Source organism: Paramisgurnus dabryanus, chromosome 22 (genome assembly GCF_030506205.2).
Source record: "Paramisgurnus dabryanus chromosome 22, PD_genome_1.1, whole genome shotgun sequence".
Classification (NCBI taxonomy): domain Eukaryota; kingdom Metazoa; phylum Chordata; class Actinopteri; order Cypriniformes; family Cobitidae; genus Paramisgurnus; species Paramisgurnus dabryanus.
In genome coordinates this window covers 18,719,140-18,746,461 of record NC_133358.1, presented here as the reverse complement: position 1 = coordinate 18,746,461, position 27,322 = coordinate 18,719,140, and the positions used below count along the sequence as shown (strand labels likewise).

At 36.3% G+C, this 27,322-nt stretch overlaps 1 protein-coding gene across 1 annotated transcript in view; it reads left to right on the top strand.

Annotated features, from left to right (window-relative positions):
• Window positions 1-27,322, top strand: part of cntnap2a (contactin associated protein 2a) — a 431,066-nt gene that overhangs the window by 196,369 nt on the left and 207,375 nt on the right. Inside the window, exon 4 of the mRNA XM_065258074.1 lies at window positions 18,275-18,422. Within this exon, the coding sequence (XP_065114146.1) occupies window positions 18,275-18,422 (148 nt within the window). The remainder of the gene's footprint in view (window positions 1-18,274; window positions 18,423-27,322) is intronic.

Genomic DNA, 27,322 nt, shown 5'->3' with positions numbered 1-27,322 from the left:
TCCCAGTTGTTAACATTACATGATTCCTAAAACGAAATCGAGATTCAAGACATGCTCTGTTCTATTGGTAATTGACACATTAAGTCATGGTGGTTGTGATAGCAGGACACCTTTAACACATGCTGTGTTTACCAAGGACAGCTGAAGATCAATGAGTCAAGAGGATGCCTTGATTTCTTCCTGGGTGCTTTAATCAACAGTAAGCAATCAAGGAAGCACTTAGATCCAGAGAAAGACGGTTTGCAGACTGATTTCAGGATTAGCAGCTGATGTACCGCTGGGTTCAGTACCTACGGCAGAGGGGAGTGAAATTATTACTGAACCAACCAGTGATCCACACAGTTTCTATGTCATTAGGACAGCTTTTATTACATTCCCACCTCGGGTCAGACGATTCTGTCAAAGCTTCAGCAAACTGCCAATTTTATCACAACTGAATTATTGCACTTATAAGACAGTGAAAACTCACCGGGTTTATTAAACTACAGGTTTTTAGCTCGTGTTGGGTGGACGCTCTGTGAGTTGAAGTGCCTTTTCAGGAGAATCCTGTAACATTTATAGGTCACTGTGCATTATTGTTTAATGCAATGTATTACGTATGGTTTCAGTTGCTATAGCAGTGTCTGCCTTACAGCGCAACAGCAGTGAGCTGGAGCCTATAAGACTTGAAAAGCTCTTCATTATAGTTCTAGTAAATAGCTTGATTGCAGGACATATGTTTTTCATCTGAAATACAGTAGTCTGATTGCATTCCCCCTCTTGAAAGAATTCACCACTCGTGGGTAACCGGTCTACCAATCATGGACTCAATATTAAAGATGCAATCAAATGTTTTTCCCAACATCCAGAGTGCAATTGATTTATATGCAGTTCAGTTTTGGACCTGATCATTTTCGCTCCTGAATCATCTGTATTTTTATTTTTTTTTTTATTTTTTTTGACGGGGTTATACGCTTGAATATTAATTAAGCTCTTTTGTGTCAGTGATGAATAATGGCTAGTTGCTGTGGGTTTTAACAATTATTTAGCATTTTATTCTGGTTCCTTGTTTAAAAGGAAATTTATGTGATCTTTAAGCGTTGCAGCTTTTTTAATCAAAGTGTCAGCTCAGTGAACAAGGCAATATCGTTATTCTGTTATTTTCACATTATTTCATCTTTCCTGCAAGGTTAAATGTCAATTCAGCCTGTGGTTATGACACTGCTAGGTGGAGATAGGAGTGTGTACAAGCTCGCTAAATAACTTTGGCTTATGGCTTAATACTCGCGTGGCATTTATCTCAAAGTGACAGTTTGCCATGAATTTCGGTGACATGATATCCTTAGCCTTTAACATGATGTTAAGTTCACATCATCAGGGAAAGTGCACCTTGACCCACAGTTTATTTCGGTGAGAATACACTTTGTATTGTATATATACTATATATGGGGTGAATTCTTGTGAACTGGGACACTTTTGCCAATCATTTCAATGTCAAAGTGTCCCAGTCTACCTGAATAGCACGGGTATTTGTAGCAAAAGTAAAAAATACACTGTATGGGACAAAATTATCGATTTTTATTTTATGACAAATATCATTAATGTTCCATCCTGTACAGTTATAGTTTTACATTTCCTACCGTAAATATATTAAAACTTTATTTTTGCAGTTACTAAGAACTTTATTTGGGCAACATAAAATGCAATTTTCTCAATATATTGATGTTTTTGAACCCTCAGAATCTAGATTTTCAAATCGTATGTCGGCCAAATGTTGTCCTGTCCTAAAAAACCATTAGCCTGGCTAACACCAGACCAGTCTCATAGAGCAGTGGTTCCCAAACTTTTTCAGCATGTGGCCCCCCTTGTGAACGGTGCATTCCTTCGCGGCCCCCCAAATAAATTTGTGACAAAAAACTGTTTTAAAACTCATCATTTTAATTAAAAAAAACATTAAATTATACAAAAAGTAGTGCTTTTGGTTAGAAGCCTTATTTTTTTTAGGTTTAATTACACAGAATTCATGATAAATTAATGTTTTCATAAAATGTCATAAAACTGGGGCCCCCCTGGCACCATCTCGCGGCCCCCAGTTTGAAAACCACTGTCATAGAGAACTGCTTTGGTGTGTCGCATAGACGTCATCATCGTCTTGCTGCCTCCCCGTTCTGTGATTGGTTCCCTATTTGAGGGGACAAAATGGTCCATGGTTTCCATGCTAGACTTGCAGCGTGAATACATTTCCGTGCAAGACAGCATGGGGAAACCCAGGCTAACAAACCATACCACATGATGTATAAATCTCGATTTCTAAAAAATGACCCTTATTGTAAAATTATCGGGTGTAATTGGTGTGGAGATGTTTGGATATATGTACAGGTAAATTCACTTAAAACACTTTAGCAACAACCAAACAACGTCATTGTAAACACTAGGAGTATATCGATACCTTGATTATATTTCTAACTATACGATGCATTGATGCAACACATAAAATATATGAGGTACCTTTATTTTGACACTCTCATTACTTGACAGAATGTCCATCTACGTATTTCCGCCAATGTGCGCATTTTTGTTTATTTTTGTCTGCTAAGGCCAGCAAATGAATGCAATGCAGCAACAAAGCAGTTGTAGCAGCGAAAACACAGTGAAAGAAAGAGAAAATGAGCATGTGTTTAGCACAGCAAGTGATATTGTCCATGCAAAACACAAAAATCTCTCGAAAGAGACCACTGCAGCACTTGTTTGATTTTAAGAGCTGAAGTTGTGAGACAGGTCAAATGCTTAAGTTTAACAGCTTTATTTTTTATATTAATTTATTTTATAATAATAAAAAAATTCTACAACTACCTCAGTGATTGTCACTATTCCACATTTTTGCACAAAATACTGAAAGACTTGATTTTTATATGACATTTTACCTCTCATTATTCATTTTTCTTTGGTTTTTTGTTGTAAATGTTCAACTTGGGACAGAGATTGTGCTATTTTTAAAGCGTTTAATTAAACATTCATGTTATATATTTTGCTTGCATTTGTAAGTTATTACAAATGTAACTCCTTAACTAGACACATAATATAAAAATATTGATAAATAAATCCGATTTAATCATGATTGCATCGAATAAGTGTTTGATCTATCTACAAGTATCACATTGCTGGCAGGGAATCGTAATGAACTGTCCGATTTACACACAGGTCACCTGCATTTTACCCATTCAGAACATCCTAGCATCCGCTACAATGAGTTCTGCATGTAACGTGTGACCAATTTGTGTCAGTTATTGTTTCACATAAGTCTCCATGTAGCTAGATGATTTTTTTTCATCCAACACCTCCACACCAATTATCTCCCAGTCTGTCGATCAGTGTCTCAACAATCATTTTTATACTGCATCTTCCATGTTTCAAAGAAATACACATACACTTTGAATATAAAGACAGCTAAAGAATGAAAAAGATTTAAATGTATCAGCTTTTCCTTTAAATTCATATGAAGATCATTTGGACAATGTGTAATGCATACACTTAATAACACTCAAAATGCATAAACCAATTTTAAAATCCCACTTGTCAGGCAGTTTTATCTTAAGTTGAATAGGAGACTATGTATTCCATTATGTTGCTAACAAAATATAACACAACCTAACCCCTTTTGGATTTGGCTCGATCATTCAAAAAATATTTGAGTTTGATTAATTATATTTTTTCGCAAGCAACACAAACATCTCTGCTTCAAATGAACATCTGAAGTTTGTTTTAGTACTTACCATTCTTGGACAATTACACTAAACGTGACAGAAGTGCAAACGTTACAACTTACCCCATAGGTGGGGTTCATTGTAACAGACAGGGGGTTAGTTGTAACAATTGCTAAAAATTAAGTTTGCAGGCAAATCTTTCAATACTATTTTGTCTATATACTTGAAGTGGATATTGTTTATATATCTGTCTATAATAGACAGGTATCCACACTGTATTCCTTCATTCAGCCCTTTTTTAACAATTATAAATAGATACAAATGTCTAAATATGTGAGAAACAGCAGCACAATTATAACAAAAACATTTTTTATATGCAGTGTTGGGGAAGTTACTTTAAAAAAGTAGTGTTTGCTCGTTACTCGTTACTTTTAAAAAAAGTAATCCATTACTTTACTTAGTTACCGCCTTTGGAAAGTAACTTTTTACGTTACTCGTTACTTTTATGTTACTTTTATGTTGCCTGACATTGGGCAGAACCCAATATCTGTTTCTAAATGTGTAGGCCTAAATAAAGTTATACTATGGAGGACATAACAGGTATTTCTTTTGTGCTCTTTATTGTAAAAAAGTATCAATAAGTTCCTTAGGAACAACATGGTAACCTCAAAATGAGTCATATGTCTCAAAATAAATTTATCTGAAAGTCTGTTTCTTCTGGGGGTAAGCACAAGACCTACCAGGCTGAACAGCCTTTCCACTAGTGCACTGGATGGTGCAGGGCCGGCCGTGGCCAATTTGCTGCCCTAGGCAAGATTTCACCTGGTGCCCTTTAGAATCACAGAATCACAATTGTGTTCCAATCATTTTGTTCATAACTTACACAGAAACAAACTGCACAGCATTGTCTTGTTTTTCTTTATTTTGAAAATATTTTGGAAACACACACAAACACACGAACACATACACACAATACCCTGTTACTCAGGCATTTGATCTTGACATTGTTAAAATCTTGTCTTTTTTACATGTTTTAACACTGTACATTTAACTTAAAATATTTAATTGTGTACAAGAAAACAGCTCTTATTAATGAATTATTAGTAGCATGTTGTAGTGTCTCGGGAGATTGTGCTCATTGTTAAATAGCTTTGTGGCTATACTACACTGGAGCGGCAGTTTAAAATATAAACCCAGAATTCAGCGAACGTTAAGAACAAGAAAAAAACAACAAGGCCAAGACGCGGGATTTAAATTACGTTACACGGACCATGTATAAATTTCAATGTTTCTGGACAGAAATACCAACTTTGTCTGGTATTAATAAGCTGCACATTGGAGTGCTGGCTGCTCCCCGCGGTGCTGAAGACGCGTGATGGCACATATACACAGATATCTACGTGCAATCTATTGGAAAGTGGAGAAGTCATTAGTTGGGTTAGTAAAATAACGAAATTACAGCTTTTAAATAGAAGAAAAAAAGTTTTTTTTTGTAAAGAGATATATTTTTTTTAAGTTTAAAAGTGCAGAACTCTTCTCAAGGGGAAGTAATAAAGTAAAATAACGAATATATAATAACGAATAATAGTTTCCAATAGGTTGCACGTAAATATCTGTGCTGCCACCAGTACTCCGTCCGAGCGCGTCTTCAGCACCGCGGCCAGTACTCCAATGCGCAGCTTATTAATACCAAACAAAGTGAACAAGTTGGTATTTCTGTGCAGAAACATTGAAATTTAAACATGGTCTGTGTAACATTATGTAAATTCCGCGTCTCTGTCTGATTGTTGTTTCCGTTTTCTTGTTCTTGACGTTCGCTGAATTCTGGGTTTATATTTTAAACTGCCGCTTCAGTGCAGTATAGCCACAGAGCTATTTAACAAGCACGATCTTCCGAGATACTATGCTAAGATACAATTAATACAAAACGAAATTCACTTCAAACGGAGTGGGTAGACATGATTTTGACCACTTTATTAAGTTTGTTTTCGTAGAAACCTTTCTCTAAAGTGAATTTCGTTTTGTATTAATTGTATCTTTATTTCAATCAATGTTTTATCAACCAATTGCTTGAATTTATTTAATAAATAAGAAATAAATAAAAGAAAACAATTTAGTTTTATATTTATGTTTTAAAAAATTATTTCATTTAAACATAAATATGAAGCTCAATCGTTTGCTTTAATTTATTTCTTATTTATTAAAATCAGGCAATTGGTTGATAAAACATTGATTAAAATTAAGATGCCTCCATCCCTCAAAAGTTAGCGTCAGCTGCTTCTTGCTTGCCATGATTTCTTTGCAGACTGATACGAGCGTCTGTCATGTGTGTGGACCTTGTGACTATTGCGCATACGCGCAGATGGCAGTTTCGCTGTCAAATCTAACCAAAAGTAACGTTGCGCTGAATTGGAAAATGTTACCAAATTTTCAGTAGTAACGCGTTACACTACTTTTTTCTCAAAAAAGTAGTTACGTTACTGTAACGCGTTACACACAACACTGTTTATATGTGACCCAGTCTGTAATAATCATACTACAGTTTCAAAATCAAATTCTGAGATAATGGGCATCAAAGTCTGATTTTAGCCATTAATTTCATTATGATTCCAATCTTTGACGTGACCTTATTCAATTAATATTAAAGATATGAACAAAAATAAATATGACACATAATTTTTTAAAAAGACAGGCACATTTATTTTGTTGGCAGCCAGCAATCATTCATGTGTAGCCTATTTAAAACAGCAAGAATTACGCTAACATGTATTTCATATTGTAAGTGTTGAGGGGTTAGTTGTAACACAGTGTTACAATTAACCCTGCTGGGTCAAAATATTTTCAAGTCCACCAAAAAAGTTGCAGACATATTTCAAAATGATGCTATGTTTTAGTCAACAAGACACTGATTAATATGACATAGCATTGGATTTGGTATCTTACAAAAACATATGGTGAAAAAAATTACTTACATGCCACCAAAACACTCCTTCATCAATAACTCTCTGGAAAAACATTATACACTTCCAATCATTTGCGGGAGATTGTCTTTTGGTAGCATGAAAAAAATACCGGAAAAATAAACTGCTTAACCTTGTGCAACAATGTAAACAGTCCGTGTTACAACTAACCCCAGTTATACAAGTTACAAAACTTTCGCATTGAGTGACTTTTGTTCTGCCTGGTTAGGAATCATTTAAAATGTACCAAATGCCTGTAAAATATATATCTTTTATATCTCAGCGTTTGTTTTGTTTTGCACACCAGATTCCCACGATGAATCATAAAACGGAGTGCTTTTGTCTTTCCGGTAATGCTGTAGTGGGCTGTGTTGCCTTATCTAAGAATGGTGTTATGTTGAGGAGTACGGTTAGCATCTGGTTGATCACTATACATCAACAACATCATTTTCATGCAGATGCAAGATAACCCTATTAAAGCCTGTCATGTTTCGCATGAGATGTTTTTACGTTTCACCTTTTTCTATTCTAGCCCTTTCCTGGACGCCCACTCTGAGTGCAACCTACACAGTTTTTTTCCTGCACAAGTACCTTTTTGAGAATGGAATATGAATGGGTCCTTTCGGAGGGTTATACATTACGATACCATTTCTCAAGCCCTGCATGAAGGCTGGCAGAATTTGTACGTTTCCACTCTCACGCCTCTATAGTAACCACGGCTCTATGTGCGGCTCATAATGGTGGAGACATCTCTTTGTCAATTAATGTGCTGAAACATGGCTCTACAGCAACCGCACCTCTTGCTGGGGAGTGAAAGACTTTTAGTTGTTTTACCCAAATGGAGTCTTCGCACATTACAGATCTCTTTTTGACTGCTGGGCATTTTATTATTTTATGCTTCAATTGTTTTATTTTATGTTGATGCTTAAGAGGCATTGTTTCAAGATTCATGAAGAGAAAAGGCGGACTGTAGATTCTCCTTTATCACAGCACTCTAGGATATTTTTACAGTGTCCATCCTTGATACGATTGTTACAAGTCTAGACAAGCTGTTAAAAGCAGTGAGTGATATTGGGAAAGACAATGCAGACAGACTCAACCGCCTCACACAATGCTCTCCACTGCTTTCATCAATGAAGATGTCATAATGGTCTACAACCATTATGCTTGATGCACTGTAAAATCTAAAAGTTAACTTAACTCAAACCATTTAAGTAAACCGGTTGCATTAGTTTTAAAACACATACATTTGAGTACTGTGAACTTAAACAAATTGAGTCATATGCAGTTATGCACTTATATTTAAGTTCACACTACTTAAATATAGTGAGTAATTGCACATGACTCAAGTTCACAGTACTTAAATGTATGTGTTTTAAAACTTAAATGGTCTAATGCAACCGGTTTACTTAAATGGTTTGAGTTGAGTTAACTGTTAGGTTACTACCAAACAAACTTCCCAAACTGAAAGTGTTTTTTAAATCCACTTTTCAGGAAATATTTTTACCTACATTACTGTATATAACAAATTTATTTCAGATAAAGCCTCTTTCCCCCTTTAATTCATTTTGTAGTATTTCAGCTTTGAAAACTTCAATGGCTTTCCTATAATGAGATACTGTGAAGATCTATTCACTATTGTATTCTCTCAAAATATCAACAGTATACTTTGAGTTACTTTGGATTTTGATTAGCAAGGTGAAATATTTATGGCTAAACAGGCCGCTGCTCCTATTCTTGTGAAGGTAAGCGCTTGTGACAGGCCGGATCGAACCCCGTTGATCTACTTGGGTATTGTGGTGATTAATCATGAGCCGGGCCACCTGAGATCAAAGCCGTCAAAACGGTTTCCATCCTTAGTACCAAATATCCTGTTGCCCTGCTGGGTCTGTCATTTCAGTAATGATGACTGTGGATGGGATAATCATGATGTGCATGTCTGTGTCTAAATGTGGGAGTCTCAGAAGATTATGTGATCTAAATGCATAAATCATCAAACACATTAGAATGAATTACCCAAAGTGACTTTGGGAGGTATACATTATTTTTTCAGTACTGTATGTGACATTGACATTTTGTGCTGCTAACAAAATTCTCTACTCCTGGGTTATACAGGAGTTTAATCCAGGAAGTTGGTTAAAAGGTCGAAATTGATAATGAAGGTGTGCCAGGTAGCACAATGAAAAGTTAGCTTTTAGTTATGGTATTTGGCAAAGGTCAAAATAAATGAGAAGCACTAGGGAAAAGAAAAAAACACAGACTTGGACCACAGGTAGTGGTCTATCCAGATAAATTAGATTTCTCAGGCCCCTTATTAGACGATAAACAGTAGGCAGTTTCTCTTTAGAAAACCAGATGTGTTCAACTGAAATGGTACATCTATAAAACACAAATTCATCTGATCTCATCAGGGAACATTAGTCTAAATAATTCCGAATAGTGCAATACAAGCAGCTGTCTACAAAAAATCATCTGTTTTTCTTTTTTCTTTACTTAAAAATATGCTAATTTTCCAGCTCCCCTAGAGTGAAACATTAGATTTTTACCGTTTTGGAATCCATTCAGCCGATCTTTGGGTCTGGCGGTACCACTTTTAGCATAGCTTAGCATAATCCATTTAATCTGATTAGACCATTAGCATCGCGCTCAAAAATAACCAAAGAGTTTCGATATTTTCCTATTTAAAACTTGACCCTTCTGTAGTTACATCGTGTACTTAGACAGACGGAAAATGAAAAGTTGCGATTTTCTAGGCACATATGGCTAGGAACTTTACTCTCAATCTGGCATAATAATCAAGGACTTTGCTGACGTACCATGGCTGCAGGAGGCGCAATGATATTACACAGTGCCAAAAACTGTCCCCTGCTATTGAAAGATACTAAGGGGACTATTTCGACTGCTGCATCCTGCAGCGCGATGCTAATGGTCTAATCAGATTCAATGGATTATGCTAAGCTATGCTAAAAGTTGTACCGCCATACCCGGAGATCGGCTGAATGTATTCCAAAACTATAAAAATCAAATGTTTAACTCTAGGGGAGATGGAAAATAAGCATATTCAGGGCTCGCAAAATCGCTAGCCAGACGTCCCGGGGCTATTGTGAATTCCTGTCGGCTACTTAAATGTATCTCTATCCTGCCCGTCGGGCTACCTTTGGGAGAAAATAATATTTTAATGTTTTTGCATTGTCTCAGATTTAGTTAGGTAATTATATGTATGTAATTCAGCGTCCTCTTGTCAGTCATTATCCTCACGTAACAAGTGAAACTGTCAGGAAAAGAAGTGAAAGCATAATTAAACCCATCCTTTAATGTGCACGTCTGATATGCGCGCGACCCTCTGCACGCGCTTCTCCCGGCTTCGCTCTTCATGAGCACCTGCTTGCTCTTGTGCTCACTGCTCAGCAAAAAAGCGAACTCAAGTCATTTAAAAAATAACTTCATTTTGTTTTTACCTCATAGACTAACATTGTTTTAGCGTTTCTTTCTTCAGTTAGTAACTTAAATATGTGAGAAGGAAAATATGTTTGAGTGTTAGCTAAATATTGTTAGCTGGGGATGGGCAGGAATAGTTGGCTTACATGGATATTCTACATTTAACAATGTATTTTTTATTGGGGCTACTTATATTCATTTCGGGCTACCAAAAATTAAACAGTGCCTGCCTTTAAACTTTTATGCATTTGGTAGACAAATGTATTCAAAGCAACTTACAGTGCATTGAAGCTATCCTGTACCATTTGTACTCCAGGGATTTGAAACCCATAACTATGCGTTGCTAACCCAATGCTCTACCGTGAACACGTTGTCCAACTTTTTAAAAAAGTGCTGTTTTTTATTTCAACCCAGCGTTAGGTCAAAAAGAGACAAACCCAGCCATTAGGTTTATATTTGACCCAGCAATGGGTTAAAACCACCTAGCATTTTTAGTGTGCATATCTCTTTTAAATAGTAGCTTCTTACATAGCTCTAAATATGTGTTAAATATGTAACACACAGTGACCAACACCAGGCTTTCCTTTCCAATTTTCCATCTTGTCCACTCTTAGTTCCCTCTTTAGCAAAGCTTTACCCTGCTTACACTGTGAAATGAAGAAGGCTTATTTCCACTTGTCAGGTTTTCCCCTCAGACGTCCTTTAACTCTACCCTTGAATGAGTCTCTTGTCGCCAAAGTACGAAGATTCGGAGTGTCATTGAATTGGCTGCCCCTGTCGACCCTTCACACATATGAGTACCGCTGCCATTTTGACTGATTCAGCTCTGCTCTCGGCCTCAGAGAGAGAAGCTGTCTTCACCTCATCCGTCAAAGAAGGTCCCAAGTGGCGGGGAAAGTAAGAAGGTGCCAAATGCTCTCAGTTGGAGGATAATGGTTTCTTAAATACTAGATCGCATTTTGCCTTCACTCGGTTTGCATCGTGTTCCATCGGTCTATCTCCCGTCGATTATGCCATGAAATGCGGTTGTGACTCTACAGAAAAGAGCATTTAAATGTCTATAAATCATTTAGGCAAAGCTGCAATTATGCAGCCCTTCTAAATGTTTCTGTCTTTACAATGAATCTCGAATGTTCACTTTGAAAAAACTCAGTACTTACTCTGCACTTACTGTAAGTGAAATGTGGTTTTTAACCAGTCATACTGGTTCACCGCATGATGTTGAAAGTACTTGTAAAAGAAACCATAAACTGTTAAAAGCAGCAGATATATTTAGTACATTTCAGAAATGTGGATGTTTTTTTAAGCATTCAAGGCACAAATGCTGTTTGCTGTTGCCATACAGTATGTTATTTATTTTCAGGTATATTTTACATTAAAGTCTTTAAAAGACAGTACAGGTGAAGGGAAAAAGCATTAAATGAGCATACATTTTTTTTCTATTAATTATTATTGCAGATTGAATATTCAATCATTTGTGCACATTCCTAATTTTAAAATATTTATGGTCAGTTTTCAATCCTGCTACAATTCTGTCCCGTTACACATTCTGGCATGGTATTTATTTATTTATTACAACTTGACCAAAGTTAATTTGTCAGTTGAGGCCGCAACAAATTCTGCGCATGTATTTGCATAATAATTAGACATCCAAAATGTAATATGAACCTCGGACAGATTAATGCGTTGGATCACAATGTGCGACAGCTGCATGACTCACTTTAATTTTGATTTAGGACCTTCTCAGATTGCTTTGGTCGTGTTCTTTGCTTTAATGGATTGCTCAGAAGATTTTCTATATGAAATTGCACCAGGAAATATTTTCAGGTTCCCCATCCTTACAGTCAAATATTACATAAGCACTAGAGTTCGGGAAAGAGCAAAAGGATGGCCCCATAAAACAGCTAAAGCAACAGCTACAAGAGCTTAATGTTTTATTCGGCAGGCATCTACGGCGTATCTCCTCTTATACAAAGGCAATATTTTAAATTGTCCTGGAAGACGGCCGTTAAACTAAAGATAATGATAAAAGCATGCGATGCACAATAGTCTGCTTTGTTTGTTTATTTCTGCACGCATCCAACAATTTACTAGTGTTTGGTTTGAAGTATTGCTACCCACACACAATTGTCGCTCTAAAAGTTCTAGTGTGGACAAGCGGTTTTCAACCAGGCATGAAAAACAATCATCAGCATGTTTCACACAGCACTTTTATGATGGTTAGAGCTCTTGGGTAGTTGATTGCTGATTCAAGGTCAACCACTGCTACGTTGAGTTGCCTATGCGTTGTTCTTGTACCTTAATTTGTTGTCCCGGCTGTTTGTTTCCTAGGCTGATATCTCCTACAGAAAAGTTCAAGCTTCACATGGTTAGAAATGTTCAGAGGGCGAATGGTGGGTCAAAGTTATTGAAGAGAGAAGAGACCCAGGAGTCTCTTGAGCTTCGTCACGAAATAAGTAAAAGCAACTTTAATTATACCACGGGAAAGCGGTGAATGTGGAGCTTATGATAGTTACAGCTGGCTTCCTGCCTAAACCCAGACTCTTCGGCTAATGAAAAAAGCTCCTCTATCTCCGTCAGGCCTTTGTGCTTTAAATTGTGAAGGTGCTTGATTAAACAACATGCCAGGCAACAAAGCTCTCAGGGTGACTTCACATTTGGCCAACTAATTACACACTCGCTGACTGTTTAAGGTGTGAAGCTGAAATTAACTGTGACAGAATTGAGTCATCCAGTGGTGAATTCAGAACTTTTCGCCTGAAAGAGGTCGGGGGGAAGAAAGGCAGATTTATGCATATTAATCAGCTTTTCTGAACAGGATGGATGTAAAAATTGGGTCAACTGACAATTAAGATGTTAATTATATCATCTTTGAGGCCAAATACATTTTGTGAAGACTAAAACATAGTCAGCCCTGTTGTCGTAGAAGGACGAATGTAAATGTTTTGGGTCCTTTGATAACGGGTCCAATAAGGGTGATTATTCTATTTGGTCCCATCAGTACACCTAAACTACCAATCCAAAAATGTGTATTTATTACTCAGATTTACATAAATAAAATGAACAGCTCAGGTGCAAAACCCTCTAAGCCAGGGGTTTTCAAACTTTTTGTGTGTGTGGACCACTATTTGTAATTAGGAATTTTCGCGGACCACCTCATAATACTCATTATAAAATATGTCTATACAAAATCCTGAATTAATATGCACCTCTAAATAGGCTTACTAGCACTAAAACTATAACTGATCATCACATCAGTACAACAGGTTTATTAAAAGAAAGTTTACTGCACAAAACGGCTGCCACATATTCATACACCGATCCATTTTGTACGGCACTGAACTTGAATGTCACGGCCGAGCGCCACTGGCCTATTTTGGTAATCACACAATAACTTGACAATTTAATTTAAAATTTATATCAATATTATTTATAGACGGTTTCATCAGACGCACGTGATACACGTCTGGATCCGAACCTTACTTCCGGTTTCGTTTTTTTAATGGTCTGACTAGTTACTAAACTGATCTCTTGAACGAATGCCTCGTCGAAAATAACAAATGTTTTGGTTTCCTAGGTAATCTATGTGTTGTTTTTTTTGCTTGTTATATAAATAAACTATGTTTAAAGAACTTTGTTGTTATTTATTCTTAACGGAGTTTACCGGAAGTTACGTGCGGACCGCGACAGCCGCTTGTTTATGTTGTTTCTGCTGAAACGGTCTATATACATATTCTTAAAATATACTTATTCTTATTTTGCCTTTACACGGACCACATGCAGTACCCTCACGGACCACTAGTGGTCCGCGGACCACAGTTTGGGAATGGCCGCTTTAAGCGGCCAATCACACCAGACGCATTTGAAATGCTTGGAAACTCAAGTGGCGCCACACTGCCTTTTATGGTCACTTTGATTAACAGCAGTGTGCTTTTTATATTGCTAGGCAACCACAAAGGAAGCTGTCCTGTCAATCAAATATTGTAGCATGTGCGCTCTTTTGCTGTTAAGGAATTGGTCCATTTTCTTTAAAAAAAATCCAGATAATTTACTCAGCACCATGTCATCCAATATGTTGATATGTGTTTTTGAGGAAAACATTTCAGGATTTTTCTCATTTTAATGGACTCCAACACTTAAAGGTAGGGTAACAGATTTGATCCTGAAACATTTTTAGTTATTCTGGTTAAAAGTCTCCTCACATCCTGATAGCAATCACTGTGTTAAGTTGTTTAAATGTATCTGTAAAAATTTATGTCATCTGTGAAAGGCGTAGGACCAAAAAATGTTCAACAAATCATAGATTTCGGTCCGAACGGACGTTTCCTTTTATGTCCCTCATACGTAAGTGTAATTTGAATTCCCACTGCGCAGCGAGTCCACGCAGACACCATACGTCATCGGCGCGTTCACGTGCGTTCTGTCTGTAAACAGCTAGAACAGCAAACTTTTCTGCTGAATTGACAACCTACACAGGAGCAACAAAACTAAATGCATCTTTTATAACAACAACAGCAAAAACTGCTTGGATCAGCAAGAGCAAAAATCCAAATTAACATCGGTAACTTTACTGCTTTACCATGAGATGCAAACAGCTGCAGGAGGCAAGGAGTCTGAAAGGGTCGTTGCACTGTTTATTTTGGTAAGGTAGTTACGCGATATGTTTGTATTGAGCATAACGATATAGTTACTACGTCTACAAAACCGAACGTGTGCTTAAACTAATTCTGATGTAAACCAGTTGTTTATGTTGGTTATTTTGGAAGTGTTATTCACTTTGTACGGCAAAGTTCTCTCACTGGTGAATGAGACATGAGACGTGACCGTCTGATCTGTGCGTGTTCATGTGTTTGGAAAGAGGCGTGACTTTGGAGAGCGATTTGACTTGAGGGTGGGATCGGGATTTCATTGCTAGGCGGCTACCGTTAGCATTTTTCAAAATGTGTTACCCTACCTTTATCAGTTTTAATGCAGTTTAAAATTTCAGTTTCAAAGAACTCTAAACGATCTCAAACGAGGCATAAGGGTCTTAACTAGCCAACTGTTGTCATTTTTGGCAAGAAATGTGACACGCCAGCGCGACCTCACATAATTGGGTAATGACATCGAAAGGTCACGTATATAAAATGCACATTTGCAGACCATTTTGAACAATAAACTGACACAAAGACATTAATTAGTATCATTCCGCATACAAAAACATCGGAACGGTCCTCTTTCTCTACACTTGTAAACACTGGGGCGTAGTTTGTATACGTCATCCGTGACCGCTTGACGTGATGTATTACATGAGGTCGCGCTGGCGCATCACAGGACTGGAGGAAGAAGAGAAATTGTGGTATAAAAGTGCTTATTTTTTATTTTTCTTGCCAAAAATGACAATGGTTCCGCTAGATAAGACCCTTATGCCTCGTTTGGGATCGTTTAGAGTCTTTTGAAACTGCAATTTTAAACTGCATTAAAACTGTTAAGTATTGGGGTCCATTAAAGTCCATTAAAATGAGAAAAATCATTTTAGTAATTTAAATGCCATGCATTTTTTCCCAAATGTCACGTTATTTATTTCAATTATATTTAATTAAATTGACAAAAATGTCTTTTGCTACAAAACCCTCTTCTAAAAAATTACTCAGACACTAAAGGCACAAAACAATGTCAATATCCTAATATATTCTGTAAACCGTCTATTAAAAAATCCCCATGATGTACACTTACCACTGTTCATTTCATTTTTCTTTGTGCACGTACAGGACTGCTGATTAAGGCCAGGATTACGTGGATTTAAATCGAAAGTATTTGATGATATTTAATGAAATAATACATGTCAAGCTTGTTCGGTAAACATCATTATCTCATTTTTGACAGGAAGGTGGCATTTAGCAGCTTTTGCATCTGAGCTCGTCCAATGTATATCCTATAAGTAAAAAATGTATGTACTGTATGCAAACACATTAGTGTCATCCACATACATTTGACTTCACTCACACTTTTTTATTACTTTGAATTACAGAAATCAAAATCTTTCCAAGCAGGTTCTCCTTCAAGCTGTTTAAGTACCCCTGGGTAGCTCTAAGGTGGAGCCATGCATTGTGCCCAGGAGAGGGACTATATCCACAGCCCCATGAATTTTAGCAACTTCCCTCTGCACTGTCACTTGAAACCTCAAAATAACTCATTGTTTCTCTGTACAATATTCACTGAACTCTCCCCAGTCAGCCACTACAGAGAACAGTAATCAGCACTTAAAACATTAAGACCACCATACACGACGTCAAGTATTGACATGTTCACCGTGTTCTTCTCAACAAAAAAAAAAAAACAGTTATACAATAAAGTCCATCTAATAGTGTTGTGTTTTTTTGGAGGGGGGGGGGTTGAGTAATCCGCATCATTTCAGCTTGGTGGTCTTGAGCTTCTTATCTCCAATCCCACATGGTCTCTCTTGTAACTGAGGTTGTCCACCGTTGAATGAGACTGCATCAATTTCTTGCTCTGTGTGACACCAGAATGTAAACCATAGGTCCATGGAATCTGAGTCCAGCTTCCTTTTTTATATCAATATTATGCTCTACTGCTTCTGAGATGGAGCACTGGAGAGGTCTTAGATCTCTTGAACCCGCGCTTGTTCAGATACAAGATTTAATCTGACCAATCCAGAACATTATAGCATACTGTACAAAAGAAACAAGAGTATTAAATACAATTGTTTATATAGCTCGATTTGTAAAGTAGTAGAGCGCTAGCAACTCAGAGGTTGTGGGTTGGTTTCCTGGGAATACACATATATTTATAAAATGTATAGCGTGAATGCATTATAAATTACTCTGTATTAAAATTTCTGCAAAATGCATATGCTGTTAATGCAAAGTACATAATTTATTAATACTTAAAACAATATTTAAGCTATTATCATGCTGTTATATTGTACTGAGCTGTAATGTACTACATCGGCCATTCCCAAACTGTGGTCCGTGAGGGTACTGCAGGTGGTCCGTGTAAAGGCAAAATAAAATATAAAAGAATATATTTTATTAAAAAATATATATTTTTTAAGAATATGTTTTAAGAATCTGTTGTACTGATGTGATGACCAGTTATAGTTTAAGTGCTAGTAAGCCTATTTAGAAGTGCAGATAAATTCAGGACTTTGTGTAGACATATTTTATTATGAGTATTATGAGGTGGTCCGTGAAAATTCTTGATTACAAATAGTGGTCCACACACACAAAAAGTTTGAAAACCCCTGTACTACATTGCACTGTGTATTACTGTCCAGTGCTGCTGTAAGAAATATCAGCAGTGTGTGCTGTTCGTCCAATGAAATTAAAGAACCAGAATTGTTTTGTATTAATCAGTTATTTAAGCACAATAAGGCTGCACAATTATTACAAAAAAACATAATTGATTATTATTTAACTTGATATTGTTATTGTGGTTATTATTGATGATAAATAGACTTTACATTGTAGTTTTGAAAAGTTTTATACCTTTCTGTGAAGCAGCTGCTTGGCCTTGGTTAATTCTAAACATCCAAAATTAATTAAAATAATCTACATAACAAATAATTATGGGAGTTATGTTGTTAGTAAAATTCCAAAACGAATGGCTACAGGATACGTCAACTTGGTGCCCAAACATACTGCGGAAATGCACAGAAATTACCACAAATGTACAACTGTAATTTAAACTTTTGGTAATTATGTAATTTTTTCACCTGTAATTGTAATCCCAATTGGTTTTTCATAGGGCTGGGACGATAAATCATGCGATTCTGCTTGCTATCCGTCTCAATGAATTACGGTGAAATGCTGCTACATCCAAAAGTCAGGGGGGCGCTCTTGTGCAGAAAGTTAATATGCGCCACAGAAGAAGTATCATTTAAACACGCAGTGCTGTGAAATGCCTAAAAGCATATTGTTATCGCTGTTCATTAAACCTTTTCAGGTATTTTCATGATAATAAAGAATATAGGACTTCCTACTGATCAAAGAGCCATAATAAACGAAAAAACTGTCGCCTTTGGGATTCAGAATCGATATCACACAGGCATTATAAGCATGAAACATGATTCATCATCCCAGCCCTAGAATTTATTTTGTGCAGCCCTAATGCACAATACATTTTTCATAGAGGACGTTATGAGATAACATAAACAATGACATTTGATGCATTTTTTTTGCACCTGTCATGCAGGCATTTACAGGTAACTCCAATACAGAGAGCGTGGTTCGGCATGACATGCAAAACCCTATTGTGGCCCGATACCTGCGCATCATTCCTTTAGACTGGAGCGAGGAGGGTCGGATCGGCCTCAGGTTCGAGATCTACGGATGCCCTTACTGTAAGTTCACTTCTGCACCCCCACATTCCTGATAGAAACCATCCAACAACACTTATTTTATGAGATAAACATCATCTGCTGTTTAGAGGCAGTTTATATGATCTTGGCATCTGATGATTTGCATCTTAACAACTGCGCAGTTCAACATTTAATGTAGGCTGGTCTTTATTATAGCTGGCACATTTCCTAACCTCACTATAAAAATCGACAGTTTTATCTTTCCAGAGTATATTGTCATACAGAGGGAAAGCGATTCTAGGCTTTTTAGTATCACCGGTTGATTTATATGCTCCACAAGATTGCAATATATATATTCAAAAGGTTCCCAGTACAATTAAAAGAAATTGGCTGACTCAACCTATTTTGAAAATCAAGGTCAGCTATCAATTTCATATACACAGCAATCCAAGTTTTCATGATTTTCACAGATATCCACTAGTATGCCAGCATGCTGTTCTGGGTAATGAGCAAAGAGCGAGAGCTATGTAGTGTAAAATCATGTATTATACATAATGCTGCTGCAGCCAGTATGTAGGATTAATGTGGGATGGTTGTTACACATGCATGGTAATTTTTCCCAGAGCTGATGATACAGTCACAGGTTCAGCCATGTTGTTTAAAGATTTTCATACAGTACACATAAAAATTGTCAGAATTTGATCCCTCGCTGTTCCTGGGATGGTATCATTCACAAAAAAATTGTGCTAAAAATAGCTAAAAGCTCCTAATCATAGGGGAACCTTTTTAACGCTTTTCCTGCCAGCGTTTTTTGAAAAAGTTGCCATACCCAATGCTTTAAAACAACAACAAAAACATTTCATCCTACAGTATCTTCATTTGTTCTCTTTATATCACCTCTCAAATTTGGGTAGGTTTCTTCAAAAATTCCAAACTAAGCAAAAAGCTAAGATAATTGCATTTTTGTGAAGGACTTTTGCAAGGGATCAGATTCAGATCGATCATCAAAACATACACAGAGTTTTTTTACTATTTTGGCCTAAGGGGTTAATTCCTGGTTTTATAAGTTGGGTAAGAGCACCACCTGGTGGATAATAGCGGAAATATGGTTTGCTGTAAAAACTCGTCATTGGCAGGGAAGCGTTTTCTCTTAAAGGTGGAGTGCACAATGTTTGAAAAACTCTTTGGGAAAGGGAGCCGGGCCGACTACCAAAACACACTTGTAGCCAATCAGCAGTAAGGGGCGTGTCTACTAGGGCTGGGCAAATTTTCGATTTTTCGATTAATCTCAAAGAGCAGAATCGATTTTTTTCTTTCATATTTATTTCTGCAAACATTGAACGAAAGATTAACGTTAATCGAATTACTAGTCTTCTTCACTAGATGTCACCCTATTTTTTGCTTTGCGCGAGGTTACCAAGGAGCGAGAGGCAAGCCTGTCATTCATTAATTCAGTGCTTAAAATGGCGGTTTCAGGTGTTTCATCGATTTTAATAATTACCCACTTGGAATCGAAAATTGAATCGAGAATCGAAATCGAATCGATTTGACAGTTTGTGAATCAAAATTGAATCGATCTGGAAAATCTGAATCGATACCCAGCCCTAATGTCTACTAAACGACATCCTTGCTGGGGTTGCGTATGTGTGGGGCGGGTCTATCAAAAGAAGGTCCAGATTATTTTGGGGTAGGGGCATGTTTGGGTGATTTCAAATATCAACATTGGCTTTCAAACATTGTGCACTCCGCCTTTAATTGACGAGTTAACTCGTCAATGGCGGGGAAAGAGTTAATGCTATATAGCACCTATATAGTACCTATGAAGAACCATAAGTGGTAATATAGCACCACTAGGACCACTTATGGTTCTACAGTGCACAATATGGTTCTACACAAGTGCTACAAAGGTGCTACTGTATATGGCACTTACGAGCCAGTGAACCACGTTTAGTGCAACCATTATTTTTCAAAAAGTACACATTTGCAGCTAAACATTCACATTAGTACATTAGGGGTACATATCGGTACCAAATAATGCATATTAATACCTCAAAGGTACATATTAGGACCTTTTTTTATCTAGGAACCATTTTTCTGACAGTGTTTGTACTGTGTCAGGAATCAGTTTTTGCTAATTATAGATTTAAACAACATTGCTTTTTGATGAAGATGTCTGCAGTGAGTTAAAAAACATCACGTAATGTGAATGTGGCTGATAAGATGAGCGTCACCTATAGGAAACATTTATTAATTAATAACATTAGCCATTCCACCAGTGGAATAATTTGTATCATTTTTAATTTCAGTCTAAGCCTTTGATTATATTATAAATTTACTAGAAATGAAATAATGACATTTATAAAATATCAACATCTTCTATTTTTGCTTCCAATGACGCATTCATCATTTTCCTCATATGAAGTGTTGCAAAATTAATCTTGACAACAAATTTCAATTAACATCCTCATACATTTGGTTGAGGAGCATCACACCGAGTTTTCTAATTACAGTTATGTAATTAAATTACAAGTCTGAAAGAATTGCCTGTGCTAATTCATTTATTTTCTCATTTTAAAATGTTCCAGTCCTTATATGTGCATATTGTATCAATTTTCTATTTAACCATGATGTTCCTTGAGATTTTATACTGCAGTTAAAGTGATAATGTAAATATACCTCCCTCTATCTCTACCAAATGTGTTTGTGACATTTATGAATAAAGCCTTTTAGCTGTAGATATGTGTTATTTCTTAAACTATTATCTTCAGAGGAAAGAGCTAAGCAGGCTGTGGAAATTGACTGTGCTGATTTTCCTGTCAGAAAGGGTCTCATCTACATTTCCTCAGGGCTCATATCCCATACTCATCTTGTGCTGGTGATCAGCGAGGGTGATAAAGATCAAACACATCCTCCAAACTGTTGATTTAAAGAGCTTAGGGAGGAATTGATAAACAGTGCTTGTACACCCTGCTGAAAATTTTGAACCAGCAATTAACCAAGGGTGGTCAAGCTGGTCTGCCCTACTTAGATGAGGAGGAGACTGATGTGTAAAGTGACCATAGAAGTTATCTTTGAGCTTATTTACGTGTGTTTTTCCGGCATTATATTTTAATAATAGACTGTAGAAAATGTTTATGGGCTCAGGATTTCAGCTCACCCAAAAGTAATAAGTACAAACAATTTCACAGACTTAACTCAAGTAAAGTATACAGTGCTGCTCATGAATATTAAGTTAACTTCCTGCAAAACTACTACTACTACTACTAATGATGATAATAATAATAATAATAATAATAATAGTGCTTGGCAATGATTAATCGTGATTATTCGCATACAAAATTAAAGTGATTTTTTGCATAATGAGTCTTTGCTGTTTGTAATTATTATGTATATATAAATACATATATATATTTGTATATTTATATTTATATTTATTTATTTATTTATATTTTTATATATTCTAAATTATATATTAACAATAAAAATGGATATATAAATAAAAATGTTCTGCAATTATGTATGTGTTTAAATATACATAATAATTACACACAGTAAACACACATATATTAGGCAAAAATGCACTTTTATTTTGTATGCGATTAATCGCGATTAATCTTTGCCCAGCACTAAATATAAATAATAATAATACAATAAATATGCAATGTAAAAAAATTATGTGATCAATAAGTTATATCAACATATGTTTTTATGTTACTTTAAAGGTATAGTTCACCCAAAAATGTATGAGTTTCGTTCTTTCGTTGAACACAGAAGCAGATATTTTGATAAATGATAATTTCACGGTACCCATTGACTCCCATAGTAGGATAAACAAATACTGTGAAAGTCTTTCTACTGTGTGCTGACCATCATTTATTAAAATATCTTCTTTTGTGTTCAACAACATGATGGTTTTTAAATTATGACATAATGTTTGGGTAAACTATCTCTTTAAAGGTGCAATTTGTAAAATATTTGCAGTAAAATGTCCAAAAACCACTAGGCCAGTGTTATATATTTTGTCCAGCTGATTACTATCAATATCTGTAATGTTTTCAACTACTTGTAAATCGTGAGAAAATTGCCATTCAAAACATTGACACAGGGCAGTGTAGTCTCCTGTCAATGACGTTAATATCCATGTGACCCTTTGTCACCGCCTTTACTGACGTAAAACCACATGACAACAGTGGTCGATTTCAAAAAAATCAAAGGGCGGCCAAGGAAGCGACTGGAGCACCAATTTAGTGTAAATAAATGTATATTTTCACTTTTTACACATTTTAATTGAATTTCTAGCGAGAAATTAGTATTGTAGTTTTCAAATATGTGATTAGTTATCACAAAGGCGCTCTCTGTTTATATTTCAAACACGCTGCCTTTGAAGTGCGTCTGAAAGCCTTTCTCTGAGCTGCGTTCATGCCTCCAAAGTCATGGCCTCATGAGGCAGCGAGGCAACAAGTCACTGCCTTGAGTTTTCGGACGCAGCGAGCCAGTGTCCTGGACAAATGCGGAACTATGCGTTAGCGCCTGTCGGGCTACGCGCTTGCTTATGGACTTATGGATTACTTTTTACCGTCTGCCGCTCATTGTGTCTGCAAAGACAGCTCCCGTAAGCATACGGGCCAACCAAACGACCCAAGAAGAGTTTGGAACAAAACGAGAGAGGATCAATTTGTTGTTGCATTATCTGGATGCAGAGAGCTTCACGACAACATTTAACTAGACCGAGATTCTGATCCTGCTTGTGTTTTACGCGATGGGTGAGTTGTTTTGATTCGTAACCCTTCAAAAAACGTATGCTATTATATTGATCACAACATTAGTGTGTAGATTGTAATCAGTGCGTCTTCCCGCGGACGATATGCACATCAAAAGGTATTGTACAGCAATATAAATGGTCATTTAAACTCTTACACTCTGAAGCTATTTTGGGGATTTCCACCTGGATTTGGCCTACCCAATTTCAAAAGCTTATCATGCACATACAAAAGTTTGGTATCATTTTACAGGAAACCCTTTGAAATTACATAAAACACTGTTAAAAGTGCTCAACATGGTTGTATGTGTTGTCAGTCCTCTAATAAACACAAAAATAAATAGGCGCTTTTTGATGTTTTTTTTTCTAAAGTCTGTATTTAAAAGTGTATAACTCTGGCCCTGAGTGGTAACGAAACCTGCAGACAGTTTTGTTTGATTCCAGCAATTGCCAGCTTACAGGGGAAAAAGGAATTTTTTCTCTATCATAATAAATGCAAAAGTTATTTTACTCCAACTGATGGGAGGAATAATACCCTTTTTGTATAAAATTTCTGCCTAAAAACATTTGAAGTGCTCCCATAACCACATACAGTGGAATAAATGCAATATCTTTATATCATTTTGCAGAAAACCCTTTGAAGTTACATAAAAAGCTGCTGTTTGTGACAAATATTGTTATTTATGTTGTTTTTCATATGATAAAACACCAAATTTTCCTTTTTATGTTGTAAATACTTCTTTGATAGTGTATAACTCTGGTTCTGTGTGCTCTAGCTGACTGCAGACAGTTCTGGTTGTTACCAGCAGCAGACAGTAAACACCCAAAAAAAGAATGAACTCTTTAGCATGTCGCATTCAAAAGATATTCTTATTTTACTGAAGGGTGCGAAAATACATTTTTCATATAAATATAAATTTTTTGTTTTGCACATATAAAAAATAGCAAGGGATTAATTATGCACACAACCAAAGAAAATGCTGTGAATGGACTCATTGTTTAGAGTAGGACCTAAGATAAAAGATGGTGTATCATTTGTGGCTATATGTGCTATCTGAGGCAGTTCACACTCAAGTTTCCCATATGTTTATAAAAGACAATTTTTTACCTTATTATTCATTCGAGGATTGTTGGATATGTGTTAATAATAGAGCAAAAATAACGATGTATTCCTGAGAATGAGAGCTTTCATTTGATATAAGACTTGCCCATGTTTGTCATACTTGAAAAATATGAAATATGTGAATATTAAATCATATAATAAATTGTCGGGGGGTGATAGTGTAAATTAAGTGTAAATAACTTTCTTACAGTAAAACATATCTCAAAGTGATGCATATCTGCAGAAAGTAGAGACTCCAAGCTTTCAAACAGTATATCATATGTGGTACTGGGTCCATGACAGACCATTAAAAATTAAAGGAATATTTTATATTAAGTCAAAATAAGATAATTCTGGACCCGGTACAGGGTCCACAGAGTTAAAGAAGTTTAAGACACTTAATCTTAAAATAAGATTTGTACTGTCAATACATTATGTGAAAAATCATTGTAGATTGTAAGTTGAAAACTTTATTCTGTGCTGTGTTAACCATCGAATTTGGACTAATACTATGACTAACAATTTCGTTTTGAACATCACATATAAACTTACATAATGAAATAAACGATGTCATCAAACGCAACATTTATAAGACTTGATTACCTTATCCATCAACGTGATTTCTCGTTCGGGTCTGATTGATGCCCATCAGCGGTTGAGTTACCTGATAAGGAACACTGTGCCGTACACGGCACACCCCCCCCCCCCCTGCACGTGAGGCTGCATTACGTCATTGTAACTTTGAAGCATTAAATCTTCAAAATATACGGTCATGCGGCACATCGTTGTAAAGCTTAGACTTTCGGGATTCCATTAAGGGCACACAGAAAGCATAATATGATTTTTAGCAGTCATAAAACTGTAATCTAGTTGTTAGTTACCTGAACCGGGCGGCGCCGATTTAGGATATTTACTTACCTTCAAAATCTTTCCTTTATCCGCTTCGGTGAAATTGTCCAAAACAAATTGTTCATAAATCCCCAAAAGTCCAAGGAAATGGAATATCCAAGCCTTTTAATCCAAAACGATTTGTTCATCTCACAATCTTGACGTTTCTGACCGAATTACGATATAAATAGTGTATACAATAAGTTCACTAACAGACATTCGTTCGAATCTCACTTTTCATTCATGATTTATAATGAATATATTCGGATGTCATGTTTATTGTGCAACGTCTGAGGAACAAATGCGCCCCCTTGTGGAATTTCAGCCGTTCCATAAGAGGCTACAGACTACAAATCCCATACAGTAACTCTACGCTGCTTCAGAGCGCCATTAAACAACATCATTGTTATTGATTTGATCTGGCACCATCTAGCGGCGCATAATTACAAATTGCATCTTTAATATGAAATTAAGCAATTTCAACATTTTTTTATAAGTGATGGCAACTCATAACTGGTTAGAATTTAAAAAGTAAGTTTAAAAAGAACTTGCACAGCCTAAAAATTAAGGCTGCAATCTTTTACAGTTTAGACAGCTAATAAAGCTAGATCTAGAAAGTACTTTCAGGTTTCGTATGCAATACACAGACACTCATTAAGCATACTGTCTATGCTCTGAATAAACAAAGATGACCTATTATCCGGCATGAACCATCTAATGCCCATCATGGAACAGCTCTAATCCAGCTACACACTTAGAAATAAAGGTGCCATACGATGCCATAGAAGAACCTTTTCTGTCCAAACGGTTCTTTAAAGCACCTTTAACATCTGAAGAACTTTTCTGTTGCAAAAAAGGTTCTTTAAGGTGAAAAAGTTCTTCTGATTATTAAATGTATGAAGGACATGGTTCTTTGAGGAACCAAAAAAAGGTTCTTCTATGACATTTTTAAGAAGAACGCTTTTATTTTTAAGAGTGTACCATGTTTAAAATCAAAGCCACGTGCTGGAATTTCCAGCAGGGTAGATATTAAACAATAACAACATGCTTTTTTGGCATTTTTCCCACAACCGTTTTCCTATTCATACAAGGAAATGTACTGACTCCGAGCAAAAATAAATAAGATGTGCACTGAAGGAACCGAAAGCCCTTCTCCAGCAGCAGAGAGGGAAAGAATAGGAGTTAGATAAGCAAGACCTGCAGTAGAGATGAAGCGCAGAATGAAAATGGATGCAGTGCTCTGACCTTGTTGATCGGGCGAGAACGGATGAATGCATTCGTGATGGAGGTGAAGGGGATTGGCAATGGAAGGAGAGAGAGAGAGAGAGACGGTAGAGGACTGGTGGAGCGAGTGGCCAGACACAGCACACAATCTCATGCATTAGTGTAGTAATCAGTCCCCAGCAGAGTGCATGGAGAGAATAGAATTAATTTTATATGCAGACAGTACTCTAGACAAAAACACACATGCACAGCTGGGCTACATACAGTATTACGGGGGTCCCTTGGTGATGTTGCACATGTCAAATTGTACTCTTACACACATTGTACTCGTAGAACAATTACGCTGTTTGTGTCGTCATTCAAGTTGTGGGTCTATATAATTAACACCAAATTAGTGACAGTGGTGGGTCACACTGTACCGGTATTGTTAAAACTGCCTTAATGCTACACTGTAAAAAAATTCCGTAAAAATAACAATGTTATTGCAGCTGGGTTGCCGGTAATTTACCGTAGATTTAAATTTATGTTATTTACTGGCAAGAGTTTGTTTAAAGTTAAATTAATTTTAAATATTAACAAGTCTTTATCTTTACAGAATAAAACTATACAATAACAGCCTCATGCAAAGCATTCTGGGAACCAGAAATCATCATCAACCTTTTTCTGTTTTTTGCTTCAGATTTTGTTTCCCAGAATGTTTTGCTTGATGCTGTTTTTTTTGTTTTGCTCTGTAAAGACAAAGACTTGTAAATGTTTAATGTTCATTTAACTTTGAACAAAATGTTGCAAGTAAAACACATAAATTTAAATCTACGGTAAGTGACCGGCAACCCAGCTGCAATTTCTACGGAATTTTTTTTACAGTGTACATACACACCAAACGCCGGGCATCGCGTTACTCGCTCTAGATTACTTGCGTGATTTAACTTTGTGTCATGCAAATTTTTTCGCTCAAATATTGTCAAAGAC